Raw genomic sequence first — 17,500 nt, forward strand, 5'->3', positions numbered from 1 at the left:
AAATGTGGCCCTTTTTGCATGGTTTACCAATGTCAGTCAGGCACTAAATATCATACTCAGCAGGGGGCGATGTTTAGCAAAAAATATTATAAACCAAAATCAAAAGAAGTCATGATCCACACTCGTGGTGTAATATCTTGTGGCTTATGACCGATCCAGTACCAATATATGTAACTCGGTTTAATATGCACAATATAAATATTAAACAATTATTTTGCATAATTCTTGAAATGTCCAAAAACACGCAATATTATTACTTGATAAAGCTATTGGTGGACAGCCATTTTACTTCAGTTTTCTCAATATAAGCTCTAGACGGAACCCATTAATATGGCAAAAGGGCTGCTCTCTATCTGAATTAAAATTTAACATCACACGAAATTAACAGACCATCTGGTCCCCCCTAAGACCAGGGCATTTCCTCTACAGGCAGATGATCCATCCTGTTAATTAATGCTCTTTATGTTCTACGTTACATAACCCTGGATCAGTATCAGAACAAATTCTCTTTTGTTCTGTTGATCTATCTATCTATCTATCTATCTATCTATCTATCTATCTCTTTTGTTGTTTATCTGCCTGTCTGTCTATATCTATATTTCTCTTTTGTTGTTTATCTATGTATCTATCTATCTGTCTGTCTTGTTCTTATCTATCTCGTTTGTTCTGTTTATGTCTATCTTTCTGTCTTTTGTTCTATCTATCTATCTATCTATCTATCTATCTATCTATCTATCTCTGTCTGTTGTTTGATATAAATCTGACTCCAGCAGCATATATACAAATGTTCAAATATATCAACATTATATCGTCCACTCCGCTTTTTAGTTACATGTACAGTAGAGTACATAATCTGTGCTCATCTTGCTCAGGAATGTCTCCAATTGTCTCCTAACAGAGTGAAGTTGAATGTGAAGGTGATGTGTCTAGACAGATGGGTGAAGCACGTAATGCGGTTAACACTTAAAAAAGCCATAAAAAAAAAAAAAGCCCATGCACCATGTGTCATCTCAGCTGGTAATCTGTCAAAGAGAGCACAAGATAACCCCACATCCCCATCCCCCTAAAGCACTACCCCCAATGTCCTGTCCGAGACCCCTGTAGTTTGTGTGGAAGATGTAATCTGAAACAGTTTGAAGGCAAATGTACTGTGTCAAAAAAGGCATGGGGCCAGAGGGGTAATTACTTTAACCTAAACTAGTTTCATGCAGTAACAAGCATGCAATATTTATGTGTGCTTCCAAAACCTTTTTAGAGCCCTGTGATTGAGTTCAAAGCCTAATCAGTCTGATCGCTTGCTTTCATGTCTGACACCTAAACAACATAATTTTTGTCTTTATACATCTATTACCCTGTAGTTTTAAATGCATTATATTAGGTGCAAATGCACTTTCTCTGCAACATTAGTCTGGCACCTTCTCTATTAAAAGCTTTTAAGCTCATAAACGCTCAGACTAAGTGGTATAGATAGAGAACGGTTGCCTAGGCAACAGCACACTCTGCCGCTTTTAGTCCCCAGAGGAGTCGTATTTCACATGCAGATTTTCTGCCTGCCCGACCCACTTTGTTGGCTTTCAGCTAAAAGCTTTTTGCTGCAGACTGACAGAGACAAAAGAGTAGAGGAGAAGGGGAAGGGTTTGGCTAGAAGAGGAGGGCCTTAGCAGGCTGTTGCCAGGGTAACTTGACATCATGCTGACGAACTTCCCTCTTTAAAAGCTTTTAAAGCGATTGCTCCAGCCCTCGAGGTTCCATTTTGAGGCCTCTTAACTAAGCATGGGGGGAAGGGCAGCAGAGGCCTGTCTCTAGCACACACAAGCACATGCTTGAGAAAGCAAAGTAAGGCCTGGAAAACAGACTGCACTGAGAAAGAACCAAGCTTAAATCATAAACCCGAACGAAAGATACCTAATCTGTTCATAAAATGGCCTCCGAGGACCTCTGCTTTAGTTACACTGTGCCGGGCTCGAACGAGAAGCACAGGAGGGCTCGTAACTGGACGGATTCTGAGATGAAAGCTCTTGTGTACATTTGGGAAGAGTATGTGACAGAGCTAAAGAAGGCTAAGCGCAATGCTAAGATCTACGAGACAATGGCTAAGCAACTTTACGAATTAACTGGGGAACAGCGACACAGGGAGGAGATTAAGATGAAGATTACCAACATGACTTTCCAATTCAGGCAAGTAACACATCTGTCTGTCTGTCTGTCTGTCTATTATTTGAAGGCCAAAGACTTGAAAATAAGAATTTTCAATTATCTGTTTAACGCTACACAAGTGTACTCCTACAACTTAGTAAGCTGTAGACATTAAAAAATTAACCATAAGATAAATGTCTACGTAAACTTCTCCATTTCGCTCAGTCTACCCTAGTCTTTCAACTAGCATGGTTGCACGCGTTTGACGCATGCGCACTACCGTGCGTTCAATCACTCGCAAGTCTGCGCGGACGAAAAAAATCAGGCTACAGCGGACAGAAGAGGACTGCTCTGATGACGAAAATTACGTCACACACAGAGCCTGCCACAAATAAAGTATACAGTACTTTCGGTTTTAGAAACCATTGGGAAAGCAATTAGAGGACAGCAATGGCAGACAAAACCAAAACAGCGCACCAGTTTGATCATGTCACGATCTACATTTTGAATTCAAATAGCAACCATGAACGCATATAGAACCAAACACTCATCCGAGACAATTAAAAAGCAACGCGAATCAAACCAAAATCACTTTGTCACATCACATCCCACAATATGTAGTGGTGAGTAAATGTTTTGCGTGCAGTTGTGCACTGTCAGATATTTGGTCAAACCTACAATATTTTGTACACAAGTACATACTATCCAAAAGAGTGACAGTGAGATTATACACATATTTTCTTTGTGTTGCAGGCTGCATGAGAGATGTAATATATGAAGCTGTTAAATTATATTTTATTCAGTTTATTTAGGGTTAGGAATAGTAATGACTTTTGACTGCTGTGTGAGCTTCATTACTGGCCATTTTATACAGATTTCAACTATTGTAGTACACTAAACAACTATGTGTACATGTTTAAAACTGCAGAATACAGCTTTTAAAATGGTTAGGTTTAACTAATAGTCTCTCAAATGTCTTAAATTATCACAGTAAATACAAAAGATAACTATCTTTATCCAAACATCCAAGTTTAGTCCAGAATAGTGTAGTAATAACTGACTTCTACCATTTCTTATTTATTCTCTTAAGCTAATACACTTCTTAAGACAGCATAAAGTAGCTGAAAGTCACCATGAGACCAAAATAGACAATTCTTTTTCTTTTTTTGCGTTATTTATTATAATGAATTATTATAACATCTTTTCTCTTCTCTGATGGCGTTTACTAGTGAGAGGCCAGGACAGCCTGCCATTCACATGTGATCAAAGCAATAGCAAACCACGACCTTCCAACGATCAAATAAATTCCTGATGGACAAAATTAAGTTCTGTCATACATTTTTTCTTGGTCAAGAAGCTGTTTCACTCGGATATCGTAACTTCCGTTTCATGCCGACTTTAAGTACACTGTGCAAAAAACTGTTTAACAGCATCCTTTTCTAACAGGAAGCTGAAGTACACAGCAAATGGTGGGAATGCTATACCTGATTGGCCGTACTACAAATCTATTGAGAGGATCTTGTCAAAGGTTCCAGAGCAAGCCCATATGAGCCCACCGAACCTCTCGACGTCTGGCCCCTCCACCTCTCAACTTGAGTCTTCTGTGCCCCAGTCAGCTCCGCCAAGTGGGTTTCTACCTGAGTACACTGGTTCCTCAGAGGAGAGAGACATCAACGATGAGGAAGAAGGCCTAACAGAGAACTCAGGAAGTTCTTTTGAAACAAGGTAACATGCTTGATCAGATCACAAATCCATTTCAGAATCATAATCATGTAACTATAACTGCATGGCTGTCCATCTGTAGGTCACAACCACGTAAGAGGCGGAGGCTGTCACATGTGTCACTACGCCGAAAGAAGCTGCGTATCCTGGATGCAATGCTGCAGGAACAACGCAGGGTAAGCCATGCCGTTGAGGAGGCATGTCATGAAGTTCGTCGTGTTATGCATCAGCAAAACTTCCTGCAGGTGCAGAGCCTCCAGCTTCAGGAGCGAATGATGAACCTCTTGGAGAAGATGATTCCTGCTCAGCCTGCTCCTTCTTGGCCCAACCCACCACCCTCAAAGAGTTTAGGAACACCTACGCCTGAGTGACAGGACCTCAGATACGGGACCTTTTTTGTCTTTGCAGAGGAAGCGTTGCTATGCTAAGTATAAAAGCTATAACCAACTAGATAGCGGTACATTTTAGACCTGTTTGAGCACTGTTAAGACTTCTACTATGAATATGTTATTCAAAAATGTTGACAGATGTAACCTACACAAGCAAATTTGTGAAGAAATGATAGTTTATCTTGTTGAAACTATCTGACTCAAAATGTATTTCTTTATGCCTCAAAAGTTTAAAGTTGATTGTTATGTGACAAAATGTGTTGTTTATGAAATCTGGTTTATTTGATTTCTAAATTGCTGTGTAGTTGTTGAGAGTCTCAGATATCAGGCTTCTAACTCAACCAGAAATGACATGACTGACAGACATCTAAAGGATTTCAGATCTCTTTTAAAGGGATAGTTCACCCTAAATTGGGGAGCCACGGCTACATGACATGCATGTTCGTGTGACTCTATTAGCACTGCAGTTCACCCTGTGTCACCCAGAAAAAGCACACCAATGGCCAAGGTCAGGATTGTCTGTAAATAATACATTACAGTTCATATCGTATACCCCCAGAACACTTGGAATATACGACACATGTGGCATTGGACCATTCTGTGACACTTTTGTCTTTTTTAAAAAGCTTGATGCTGGTCGCTATTCACACATATGGACAATCGCGAGTGGGACATTTTTAAAAAACTCTCCTTTTGTGGTCCATAAAAGAAAGAAGGGCATATGGCATTAGAACAACACCAGGGTGAGTAAATGATGACTTACTTTCCATTTTAGGGTGAACTATCCCTTTAAGGCATTCTATAAGAGGACAAACTACACACCCCTACTAATTACGTCCCCTACCTCAGGTTATGCCAGGTTACATCAGTACTGCTCTTTTTCTACTTCACTGTCCTGGCTTTTTAAGCTTCACTATCGCCACCTAGTGATAAGGAATACAAATCGTATAACAGATAACCAGACGCCGTAGTTATCCTGTTTGTTTTCATTAATTTTTAAAGTATTTTAATTATGAAACTTTGAGGAAAATTTTAAGTGTGTGGGGGGTGGGTAGGTTTTTAGCTATAATTACAATGAGTCTGTATTAATTTGATAGTATAATTTATGTTATGTTTTACTACTAGCTGTTATTTCATAATAAGATTCGAAAGCAATATAAGCTCATCTTACAATCATTTCATACATAAAACATAACATAATTTACTTCAAAAGATTGTTTTAGTCAATGACATCCAAGCTTGTTTCTTCACGGGAGGCGTAACTTCTTGTAGTAGGCGTAATTTGCAGGGGCGTGGTTTACTGCAGAATGCAGACAGAAAACTCCAAATGGTTGGTGGAAGTTTAGTTAGTACCATTACAGATCAATGTTACCAGTACACTTTTACAGCTTAGCACAATTTAGCAAAATGTAACATCATGTTAGTAAATGTTACAGAATGCATTTGTTTTAGTAGCAGTTTATATGCTTATGTGTCAAGAACATACAACTCATATAGCTTAGATCAGTTAAAATTTACAAAAATTAAAAAAATTCAATTCACATAAAATGACCTAAATACAAACCTTTTATGATTTTTTTGTGAGATGTCAGAAATGTCTAAGTGGTCCAACCATTCTAAGATTGTGAAAAAGAAAAATTTTCATTAAAAAGCTGAAATTCTTGAAAAAAAAAAAAAGAATGAATGTTGGCATAAGCAGTTTGGAATAATCTTTCATTATAATTTTTTTAAAGGTGAATCAATATTTATCTGACAAATTAAAGTCTGAGCTCAGAACAGCATACCATACTACTCCTTCAAAAAAGTTAGATTTTATTTCCATCATTTACACTTTCAAAATAACAGAAAACAAAAAAATGGCGTCTGCAAAAGTTTGGGCACCCTGCGGAGTTAATACCTTGTACTGCCCCCTTTGGCAAGTATCACAGCTTGTAAACGCTTTTTGTAGCCAGCCAAGAGTCTTTCAGTTCTTGTTTGAGGTATCTTCGCCCATTCTTCCTTACAAAAGTCTTCCAGTTCTTTGAGATTTCTGGGCTGTCTGTCACGCACTGCTCTTTTAAGGTCTATTCATAGATTTTTAATTATGTTGAGGTCAGGAGATTGTGAAGGCCATGGCAAAACCTTCAGTTTACGCCTCTTGATGTAAGGTGTGTTTAGATTTTGAGGTGTGTTTAGGATCATTGTCCATTTGTAGAAGCCATCAACTTCAGCTTTTTCACAGATGGCATCAAGTTAGCGTCCAAAATTTGCTGAAATTTTATTGAATCCATTTTTCCTTCTACTCGTGAAATGTTCCCTGTGCCACTGGCTGCAATACAACCCCAAAGCATGATTGATTGATTGATTGATTGTTTTTCTTCTGATGACTCTTCCATGAAGACCATATTTGTACAAGTATCTCTTTATAGTGGAATAGTGTACCACAACTCCAGTGTCTGACAGATCTTTCTGGAGGGATCGTGCAGTCAAACGTGGGTTTTGACTTGCTTTTCTCACAATCCTGCGAGCTGTTCTGTCTGATATTTTTTTTGGTCTTCCAGATCTTGCTTTAACTTCCTCTGTTCCTGATGACTGCCATTTCTTAATTACATTCTGAACAGAGGATATTGGCATCTGAAAACGCTTTGCTATCTTCTTATAGCCTTCTCCTGCTTTGTGAGCGTCAACTATTTTCAGTTTCAGTTTTCTAGACAACTGCTTAGAAGAACCCATGGTGCTGATGGTTGGGGCAAGGTCAGATGAGTCTGGGCATTTAAAACCTTTGAGATTGACATCACCTGGTCTTTCCAGACGATGATTGAGAACAATCCATGACACTGTCAGGTCTCAGCTTTCCAAAGGGGGCGGTGCATGCTATAAACTCTGCAGGGTGCCCAAACTTTTGCAGAAGCCATTTTTTTATTTTCTGTTATTTTGAAAGTGTAAATGATGGAAATAAAATCTAACTTTTTTTTGACATATTATAAGAATGTCTAATCTGTAATTTGATGCCTTTTGGAGATTTTTCCATCTTTTCATGGCTTCTTTATGCACATTAATAAAAATTTTTACCTGGGGTGCCCAAACTTTCAATCCCCACTGTAAAGGGATAGTTCACCCAAAAATGAAAATTACCCCATGATTTACTCACCCTCAAGCCATCCTAGGTGTATATGACATTCTTCTTTCAGACAAATATAATCAGAGTTATATTAAATAATGTCCAGTCTAATCCATGCTTTATAATGGGAGTGGATAGTGCCCCAAATTCTAAAGACAGAAAAAATGCACTCATCCATTATTAAAGAAGTCCACACGGCTCTGGGGGGTTAATAAAGGCCTTCTGAAGCGAAGCAATGCGTTTGTGTAAGAAAAATATCCATATTTCAAACTTTATAAACTGTAATCTCTAGCTTCTGCTAACTGTCATACGCGCGTTCATGAGAGAGTGGCGTCCCAGCTTATGACGTAGGACACATGCGCAGTGTGAGCTCCGGTGACGAACACGGAAGTGCAGAGGAGAGGCCGAATCAAAATACCGGTCACAAATTAAAAGTACAAAACTAGGATTTCTTAAGAAAAATGTAGGAGGATTTCGATATAAGCCAAGAGAAGACTTTGTTTTTTGCCCAGCCATATTTGTTTGAACCGGAGTATACCGACCAGGAAATCCAAGAGATGGAGGAGGCTGCAGCAGCAAAACAAACTGAAAAACTGTTGGCCGAGGCATGTTTATATTGTCGGAGTAAATGCCAATCACTAACAAAAACCACGTTAGCCAAGTCACATCACCAAAAACAGCAGGCTAAGAGGGAGACAACACACCCAGATAGCAAGCAGTAAACAAACCGCGCAACTGATAGAGAAAGCGGTAACTCTCCCATCTGATGAACCGAAAGTGGTGAAAGACGCAACAGGGTAGAGAGCTTACAGCAGTCCAATGGCAAAACTTGCAGGCAGTAAAAATTGCAGTCAACATTCAAGTCCAAAGCACCAACAGTTAGGATTGGAGTAACCCGAAAAGCACAGTAATCCGATGGTGATATAGAAATACAAATAAAGCAGTAATCCGATCAGTGCAGCAAAACATACAAACAAACAATCCAGGTTTGAAGCGGCAGCCAGTCACACACAGCGCTCTGCAACTCCATTTGATATCGGCGCACGTAATCTCAAGACTTTAGCTTTGTTGAAGCAACCCAGATATTCACAAGAAATCAGCATTTTAACACTAATAAACTGTAGAGTATAGCTCAAATAATTCGCTTCTTCATGTGGATTTCCTTTGCTGTACACAACTTGGTTCTCGCGAGACTAGCATATTCTCACCGAAGCTCACGCTGTGCATGCGTCTTACGTCACAAGCTGGAACGCCACTCTCTCGTGGACGCGCGTACGACAGCTAGCGGAAGTTAGAGATTACAGTTTATAAAGTTTTAAATATGGATATTTTTCTTACACAAACGCATCGCTTCACTTCAGAAGGCCTTTATTAACCCCCCAGAGCCGTGTGGACTTCTTTAATAATGGATGAGTGCATTTTTTCTGTCTTTAGAATTTGGGGCACCATCCACTCCCATTATAAAGCATGGATTACCCTGGACATTATTTAATATAACTCTGATTATATTCGTCTGAAAGAAAAATGTCATATACACCTAGGGTGGCTTGAGGGTGAGTAAATCATGGGGTAATTTTCATTTTTGGGTGAACTATCCCTTTAACCCACTCCTAAGTTGCCAGATAGATAGAACCCATAGACTGATAGAACCTGACTGGCACCCAAACATTATAATGATTAATGCACCACCACATGCTCTTTAATTCTTCCTAATGTGAGGACAAGATATATAATCCTTTCTGCATGTATGCAAACGGAGTACAAATATGAATTTCAGCACCTCTCCATTCTTCTTCGTCTGTGATGAATTGACCTGTCAGTTGTCAGGCGTTCATGAAAGGTCCCTGTTGATAAGAAGAAAGGCGTTAGTGCTCAGTGACCTGGGTGTGGTGCCATACCCATGAATAGAAACCAACATTTTAAAAAATGCACTGCTGCTAAAACCTTTTATTTTACGAGTCTATATCTCAAATGACTATATATCAGTAAGATTACACCGCCTGAATGCAACTTTGAGATCGCTGTTTGTAATCTTGTTATAGTTTACATGAAATACTGCTGTTTTTAGTACTTAATATGCCAATTAATGCTATTGAATACATGTACGTTAATTCCTACCGTCAAAATAATCGTATTAAGTGCACTCAGTCACAAGCACCAGTATAAGTATATTAGCTAGCAGATCGCAAAAACTACACTAAGCAAAACCTGAATGGTTTTTCCAACTGCCAATGAGAGAGCCGTATATATTTGAATATCGAACATGATTGACACGTCTGTTGACCAATGAGAGGGCTGATATCAGTTTGCAAACGTTACGGTGCCATAGCGACAAGAGAATGACGCTTTGTATTCCCAACAATAGTGAATGGCAGTGGTTTAAGTCCGTCGCGCGAACGGAGTTCAGAAATAAACGAAGAAAAACATTGGAATTAAAAAAAGGTAAGCGCCAGTCAGTGAATACGTTTGTTGTTAATAGATATGTGAAAGTTAAGTTAAAGAAGCGCAAGTTTGTTTACATGTAACATATCGGAGTGAATGAAAAGTGTTCGGCATGTTACATCTGAGAGCTGTTTAGACACATTTGTATGTGTCTTTTCTTTTATCAAAGGGTCATTCACGTTTACCATTATCATTTTGTCAAATATTTGAAAACATACGATTTAAGCAATTTAATAGTTCATAATATATCACGTCATAATTTTAATAACGTTTAAGAGGTTTTTTTTTTTAGTTTACTGATGTAGTCCTGCGTTGTGACATATACATTTTTAAAAATACGAAATTTAATTTGTACATTTATAAAATATTGTTAAATATTAAATATATATTTATATAATACTACATAATATTAAAAAAAATATATTATAAATGAAAAACATATAGGTACACATTATACATGCAGTCTCAATTTATGAGTTGATAAATCAAAATCAAAATGGAACAGTTAATTGTCTCGTAGATAATTGTTTAAAATAATTTATTATATATTATTCATTTTATATGGTATGACAGAATGATCAAAGGTTTTTCACCTTTCCTTAACTCTTTACAGTTTACAAATAATAGAAATACAAGGAGACAGATGTGGTGTTAAAAATAGTCTACCTCTAGGGTGTCTCTGCTGTATTCTTGTTGTACATGCATATTGTGTTTCTAATAACTCTTCATTGACAAGTCTCATATATGTTCTAACCTTAGTCACTTTACTCCCCTCAGGTCTGACCCTTAGCAGTGCAGCAAGATGATTTTTCAGGGTTGGAACTGTATCTGAACGAAACTGCATTACCTGTACAAAGTACTAATATTGTGAATTCCAGCACCGAAATGAGAGTTCTGAAGCCAGCTGAGTCAACAATGAGACATTTGGACCGTCCCGCCAGCCCGGCGGTTCGCAGGGTGGAAATGGAGCGTGGCAGAGCTGGCTACGGTTTTACCATTGCCGGTCAAGCACCTTGTATTCTGCAAGGAATAATAAAAGGGAGTCCGGCATACAGTGTCGGACTGCGGCCTGGGGACCATGTCTTGCGTGTGAATGATACAGATGTGTCTGAGGCATCACATGAAGTTGTGGTCAAGCTAATCGGTACGTCGTCACGGTCACTGTGTTTGCTGGTCACATCTGTTGACAGGCCGCCCATGGCCTCCTGCTCCAGCGACGAGGAACTGGGTTGTCAGAGTAAGAGTAAACTGCCATGGCTCAATCCTGGAAAAAAGGACCCCTTCCCTGCTAAACTCAACAGCATGGAGCCAATGCTTCAGTCGGTTGGAAGTTTTGATACTGTCTTTGAGATTTCCGATCAGGGCACTATGACCGCCAATCAAGAGAAGCAGAAAAAACAAAGACCTTTATCTGAACCAGATATGTCTTATTGGTTGCAGCAGCGTAGTAGATCCAAAAGCCACACTGATAGTCTCTCACAGTGTGACACATCTCGAGTCGTGAGTGAGGATTCTGTGTTTTCAGACCTTCAGAGTCAGAATGACTTTGTATCTGACTCCAGCATCCTAAATGTTGCAATGATTGTGGGATACATCAACTCCATGGAATTGGAGCTAGTAACGTCACAATCTGAGGATGAGGCATTGCAAGCCATTCGTGAATGCATCAGTCAGATTGGTATTAAGCAGAAAACCCATTCATTGGTCATGATGAGGGTCAAATGCAACTGCATTCAGCTTTGTGATGACCGAGACATCGTCCTGGCATCTTACCCAGCGGAGAACCTGGCGCTTTGCGTCATTTGCACGGAGGACAGCAGGTTTTTTGGCCTTGTCTCGGTCGATTCGACCAAAAATATTGATGTTGGGACACAGTCAAGCACCCTTAAGACATTATGCCATGTCTTTTTCATAGATCCAGAGCTTTACGACCACAAGGAGCACCAAAGTATCATGAGGCACTTTGGGATTCCCTGCACTCCTGATCCAGACACTCAAGGCTGTTTGGATTTTCCTCAAACTCCGCACTCGATTTCACAATTCGTGTCTGTCCTCTATACTGACATGGGAGACTATATTGAAAAACTAAGACTGAAACTCGACAGCGAAAATCCTGACGAAGGACAACAAAATGCACGGAACAGCGGCAGTGGCAGCGACAGCGGCATCGGAAATGCTTCGCCAGAGGATAGAGACAGTCTCATTGGCCAGTGGAGCGTCACATCTCCAAACATTACCAATCCACCACCGTATTATTCCCAGCATAGGATCAGCGCACTCCTTAAACCAGAGTGCAGGTGCCTTTTATCTGAACCGCTAACAGGAGCTGCTCAACCTGCGACTCAGTCAGGTGTCTCAGCCAGGGTGGATGCTTCAGCTTTTACTCCACTTCCTCTTAGTATGCAATCTAACTTGACACCTAAACAGAGAACCAGTCAACGTAGACCTTCCATTGGCTTAAAAGCTCGCTGGCAGAAGTCTCGTCCTAACAGCATTGAATGCTTGGTGGAGAGGGACAGCGATGACCCCAAAAGTAAAAGTAGCATCCTGCCGCCTGCTATGGAACAAATTCCGACTCTCAGATACAAACCACTAGAAGATTTCAAACATCCTCAGAGAATAAACTTTACCCCACAGCTTGAGCTGACGACCAGGTTCTTCAGTAGTGCAGCCAAGCATAAGGACGGGGAAAACAAGGTCAGAAAAAAATATATATAACTTGATCTTTGAATTTTTTTTATTATGCACTATATATGAAAACTAAAGGTTGTTCTTGTAGGTGATTTGCTGGAATGTTCTAGGTGGTTCCTTAAACCTTAAAGGATTAGTTCACTTCAGAATTAAAATTTCCTGGTAATTTACTCACCCCCATGTCATCCAATGTTTATGTCTTTCTTTCTTCAGTCGAAAAGAAATTAAGGTTTTTGAGGAAAACATTCCAGGATTTTTCTCCATATAGTGGACTTCACAGGGGTACAACGGGTTGAAGGTCCAAATAGGTTGTTTGCAATCACGTGGTTCTGTTGACGCGTGATTTTCTACTGAACTGAAAGACTTGTCTGACATCGAGGAGGTAGATATAGAGAATGTGAAGCTGCCGTCACGAGTTGTAGTCTGGTTTGTTTATATCGCGCTGCCATTCTGCTAGTGACGTTAAGGGCAGTATTTTTGATTTTCTGTCGTGATTGTGAAAAATGTAACCATTGTAGGTAATTTATGCTGAATCGAGAATTGCAACAGGAGCTCACATCATCATTCAGGGAAAAAACGGAGGTAATACAATTTTCGCCTCTTCTACATGTAAAAACACACTAAGGGAAGCAGGTTGAGGAGGTGACGGAGGTGACACTGTATAGAAAATCTAATAATGTCACTGATTGAACCCACTGCCTATCACTCAATAAAATAATCACATAGGTGAGTGTTTTTGAAAGTGTTGTATTTTGTTTGGTTTAATAATTAACATTTGCGAGTATGACTTACTCGGCTTGTGAATGAACTTGCACGCAGCCACTTCAAAACTGTTCACAACACCAAATTATCATTCAATGGGATAAAATAAAATAGCTTCTCTTCCCTGCAAACGACACCATGAAGAATGTGAATATTTAACCAAGTCAAAAACAAAAAAGGTAAGCAGGTATCCATATTCATTTCCGTATCAGCAGACGCAAATCGCTATAAAAGGTGACAACATTTAAAGATAAAAAATGATATAAGTTACGTAAACGATAAAAGCTCATTGTGGTTTTTCGGTTTGATAGATTTGAGCAACCATAAACGACGCAAAACATAGGAATTTTGAGTTTGTGATAAGATTCCTATATAGAAAAATCACTCCTTGCCCTCCAGCTGCATTTCGCATGCAGCAATGACGTCATGTGCAAACAACCTATTGCAGTTTCAGTGCAGCTTCAAAGGGCTCTACACGATCCCAGCCGAGGAAAAAGTGTCTTGTCTAGAGAAATTATCAGTCGTTTTCTAAAAAAATAAATAAAAATGATATACTTTTTAACCACAAACTTGCACTGCTCTGCGATGTGCAACGCATTACGTAATCACGTTAGAAAGGTCGCGCTTGACGTAGGCGGAAGTAACGATCCAGTGTCTACAAAGCGAGCATGCAAAGAATAAGCCAAACGCCCATTACAAAAAAAAGGTAAAAGAACGATCTCAGACAATTTTGATGTTGGAGGAGAAAATTATATGGATTTTTTCGCCCTACCATAGTACTTCCGCCAACGTCACACATGACCTTTCCAACATGATTAGGTAATGTGTGGCGCATCACAGAGCTAGTGCAAGACGAGCATTTGTGGTTAAAAAGTATATACATTTTTATTTATTTTTTTTAGAAAATGACCGAATGTTTCGCTAGACAAGACCCTTATTACTTGGCGGGGATCATGTAGAGCCCTTTGAAGCTGCGCTGAAACTGCAATTTGGACCTTCAACCCATTGAACCTCAGTGAAGTCCACTATATGGAGAAAAATCCTGGAATGATTTCCTCAAACTTAATTTCTTTTTGACTGAAGAAAGAAAAATATAAACATCTTGGATGACATGGGGGTAAGTAAATTATCAGGGAATTTTAATTCTGAAGTGAACTAATCCTTTAAGTATAAGTAAATCTTAAAAAATATCTTAAAAACAGCATTAACCTTAAGTATGAGTAACAGTGATGCTTGTAAGCATTAAATAACTTTACAACACAATACAACAATGTAATGATCTTTTTACTGATTGCCCAATATTGTTTTTTAATTTTCTATCAGTTTTTCTTCTCTCAAGTAGATCCTAGCTCTTTAAGGTGAATCAAACTAGACAATCTTTGCTTTGTCTTTGCTGTCTGCCCAGCAGTCGGTCTTTTGGAAGGTTTATTGCCACCATGCCCATTGTATTAAGGGCTTAATACAATGAGTCAAGGAACAGATGGTGCTGCAAGTATCAGGCACAGCAGATGGAGCTATTGGGTTGATTAGTGCACTTCAATATGATTACGCCGGATGGATCAGCTTTAGCTTTATTAACAATGTCGGGAGTCACCTAGCAACAATTTGTCAACCACATAAAGGAACAGAGGAAAATTATATCCTTCCTTTCACTGAGATGATTTATTGCTGGGTCATCTGTCTCTCTCTGACATGTTTAGTCCCTCAGATTTAATTTTAAAGCCTAAATTTTAGATGGAAATTTTTAGATGGAACTCAGAGTATTAATATATAAATTAAGTTAAACATTTTATTTAATAATTTACATAAGAACTTTTTTTTTTTATTATTATTATTTTTACCAATTTTATTGTCAGTAGTGTTGCAGTAATATTTAAAAATATATGTGTTACTTTTATTTTATAAGAATTTTGGTATGGGCTGTTTTGATTTTTCAGTCCTGTTATGTTGTTTACGATCAATACGTTTTTTTAAAAAAAAAATTCTGATTAAACTACAAATTAGTTTCAAGTAACACGACTGATAGAGTGTAACAAACTGTAAAATAAATAAATATGCCACTATATTGTAAAACATACAATAATGTTATTCACGTTTGCTGTGGCATTCACTTTTATGAAATTGTAAAGGATTGTATATCAAACTCTGGTCAATGTTTGTCCTCTCAGGGATCTTTATTTTGGGCACTCACAAGGGGACGCTCCTCTGTTCGAAGACCATCAGGTCCAGCTAAACGACTCAGTCTGGCTCATTCGCTTAATGACCTTGAGGTAAGATGTAGCAGTTTTTGCCTTGCCTCCAACTAAAGCACCCATATCATACTGTTAAATCATAGTTTTTTTTTTTTTTGCTGCAGTGCTGATACATGAAAACAGATATGGGTGTGTCTAATTGTTTTGTTATCAGTACATAGGAAGGTCAGTCAGTCTGTATTATGCTCCAATCCTGTTTTTAATTCCTGCTTCTTTTTTTATTTCTTTTCTCTCTAAATACACAGAGTAGCCTTTGTGATGCTCCATCATTCTCAAGCACAATCATGTTTTTTTCTGTTTTCAATAGACAAGGATAACCATGAAACTATTATCAACACTTGGTACTCTGAATGACAGTGATGGTACCATTAGTATCCTCTCCCAAATGTAAATAACCGTTTATGTGGCTGGGCAGACTAAAAACACACATTACTTTTAGCTTCAACCGTCACTTTATTTTTATTAAATTTATTATTATTAACAAAATAAAGATTCTGAAGTCATGCGACAGCTTTGTGTGATGAACAATCTTAGCTTTAATTCTTATTCACTGAAAATCCCCAATTCCCATCTGTCACCAACTTAATTTCAACCATATTTAATTTAAAGGCAGTGGAAAGCAACAACTGAGGAGTAACAAAATTTCAGTCTGTTTGTCAAATAAAGCTATCATGTAGCCTTAGAAGTTTAGGAAGCAATACAGTGAAGAATAATACACTACTGTTCAAAATTTGGTGTCAGTAAGATTTTTTTTTCATGTCTTTGAAAGAAATAAATGCTCATCAATGCTGCATTTACTTGAAAAAGAATACAGTAAAATGGTAATATTGTGAAATATTATTGCATTTTAAAATGTTATTACAATTTAAAATAACTGTTTTCTATCTTAATATGTTTTAAAATGTTATTTATCCCTGTAATTTAACTGAATTTTCAGCATCATTACTCCAGTCTTCAGTCGCATGATCCTTCAGAAATCATTCTTATATGCTGATTTGCTGCTCAACGAACAATTTTTATTATTATTAATGTTGAAACCTGCTTAATATTTTTGTGTAAACTGCAAACTAGCAAACTATTTTTTCAGAATTCAGACAGTTCAAAAGAACAGCATTTATTTTAAATAATTTTTTGAAACATTATAAAATATCTTTACTGTCACTTTTGATCAATTTTATTCTTCCTAGTTGAATAAAAGCATTCATTTCTTTAAAAAGAAAGAATCTTACTGACCCCAAAGTTTTGAACGGTAGCATCACATAAGTCAAATGGACTACTTCTGTGGTGCCTTTTTGGTGTTTTTTGTCTTTTGTTTGTAAAAATAACAACATACCAGTTTGGAATGCCAAGAGGGTGAGCAAATGATGGCCATTTTCATTTTTGGGGGAACTGTTGCTTGGTTGAGTACTTTTCTCAACAAACTGAGACTGATGAGTACATTTCAAACCTTTAAATATTATTCTGTGCACACTAATGGAGTCATGTGAATTTTAACCAGCAAATTTCTTGAGGTTTGAAGCTGGAAAGGGTTTGTCACCTCTCCAAGTGTGGAATCTGAGAGGAGTAGGATTTCCCTTTGGCTTTTCCTGGAACTTGAAGCAGTCTTTTTCATGGACCTAATGCCCCTCTGGTGGTCAGGCAGACTGGAAAGTGTGGTTATGAGAACATCAGTCACGCTGGTGCTCACCAGGAGAACAAGAGCGAGAGGGAGGGGATGTGAAATGGAGAGACTTGTTTGCTTGGAAAATGCTTGGTCTAAGCATGTTTTTTTTTGTTGCCAGATAACATCTAAATGAAAGGCCATTCAGCTCATTTCAGTAATGTACTCAGCAGTTTTGTGCTGAACTAAAGAAGCTGCAACAAACTACACCTCTGTTTTTTTTTTTTAATGTCAGAAAATGTAGCTTTTAGATAGTAGAAATATCATAACATTGACAGTGACCATATGATTGCTGTTTTCTTTATTCTCTTGTTCAATCTGATTTCACTCATTGATGGATTGTAAA

The 17,500-nt window shown here is 38.2% G+C and overlaps 2 protein-coding genes and 1 long non-coding RNA gene across 4 annotated transcripts in view; 2 read left to right on the top strand and 1 right to left on the bottom strand.

The window, feature by feature from the left end:
- Window positions 1-1,662: 1,662 nt before the first annotated feature.
- On the top strand, window positions 1,663-7,152 carry msantd1 (Myb/SANT-like DNA-binding domain containing 1). The gene is made up of 3 exons (XM_051899876.1): window positions 1,663-2,182; window positions 3,587-3,861; window positions 3,941-7,152. Exons 1-3 carry the CDS (start codon window positions 1,922-1,924, stop codon window positions 4,227-4,229), a joined length of 825 nt encoding a protein of 274 aa, XP_051755836.1. The 5' UTR covers window positions 1,663-1,921; the 3' UTR covers window positions 4,230-7,152.
- LOC127515810 (uncharacterized) lies at window positions 5,727-10,753 on the bottom strand. Its single transcript, XR_007930866.1, has 3 exons — window positions 10,637-10,753; window positions 9,128-9,191; window positions 5,727-5,863 (listed from the first exon to the last, which is right to left on the bottom strand). It is a non-coding gene; the product is annotated as an uncharacterized LOC127515810 (long non-coding RNA).
- Window positions 9,677-17,500, top strand: part of rgs12a (regulator of G protein signaling 12a) — a 38,959-nt gene continuing 31,135 nt past the window's right edge. For both annotated transcript variants that reach the window (XM_051899869.1, XM_051899870.1), the window contains exons 1-3: window positions 9,677-9,789; window positions 10,567-12,486; window positions 15,411-15,512. In XM_051899869.1, coding sequence (XP_051755829.1) covers window positions 10,675-12,486; window positions 15,411-15,512 — 1,914 coding nt within the window. In that variant the 5' untranslated portion in view covers window positions 9,677-9,789; window positions 10,567-10,674. The remainder of the gene's footprint in view (window positions 9,790-10,566; window positions 12,487-15,410; window positions 15,513-17,500) is intronic.

The sequence above is a fragment of the Ctenopharyngodon idella genome, chromosome 7 (genome assembly GCF_019924925.1).
Source record: "Ctenopharyngodon idella isolate HZGC_01 chromosome 7, HZGC01, whole genome shotgun sequence".
Classification (NCBI taxonomy): Eukaryota; Metazoa; Chordata; class Actinopteri; order Cypriniformes; family Xenocyprididae; genus Ctenopharyngodon; species Ctenopharyngodon idella.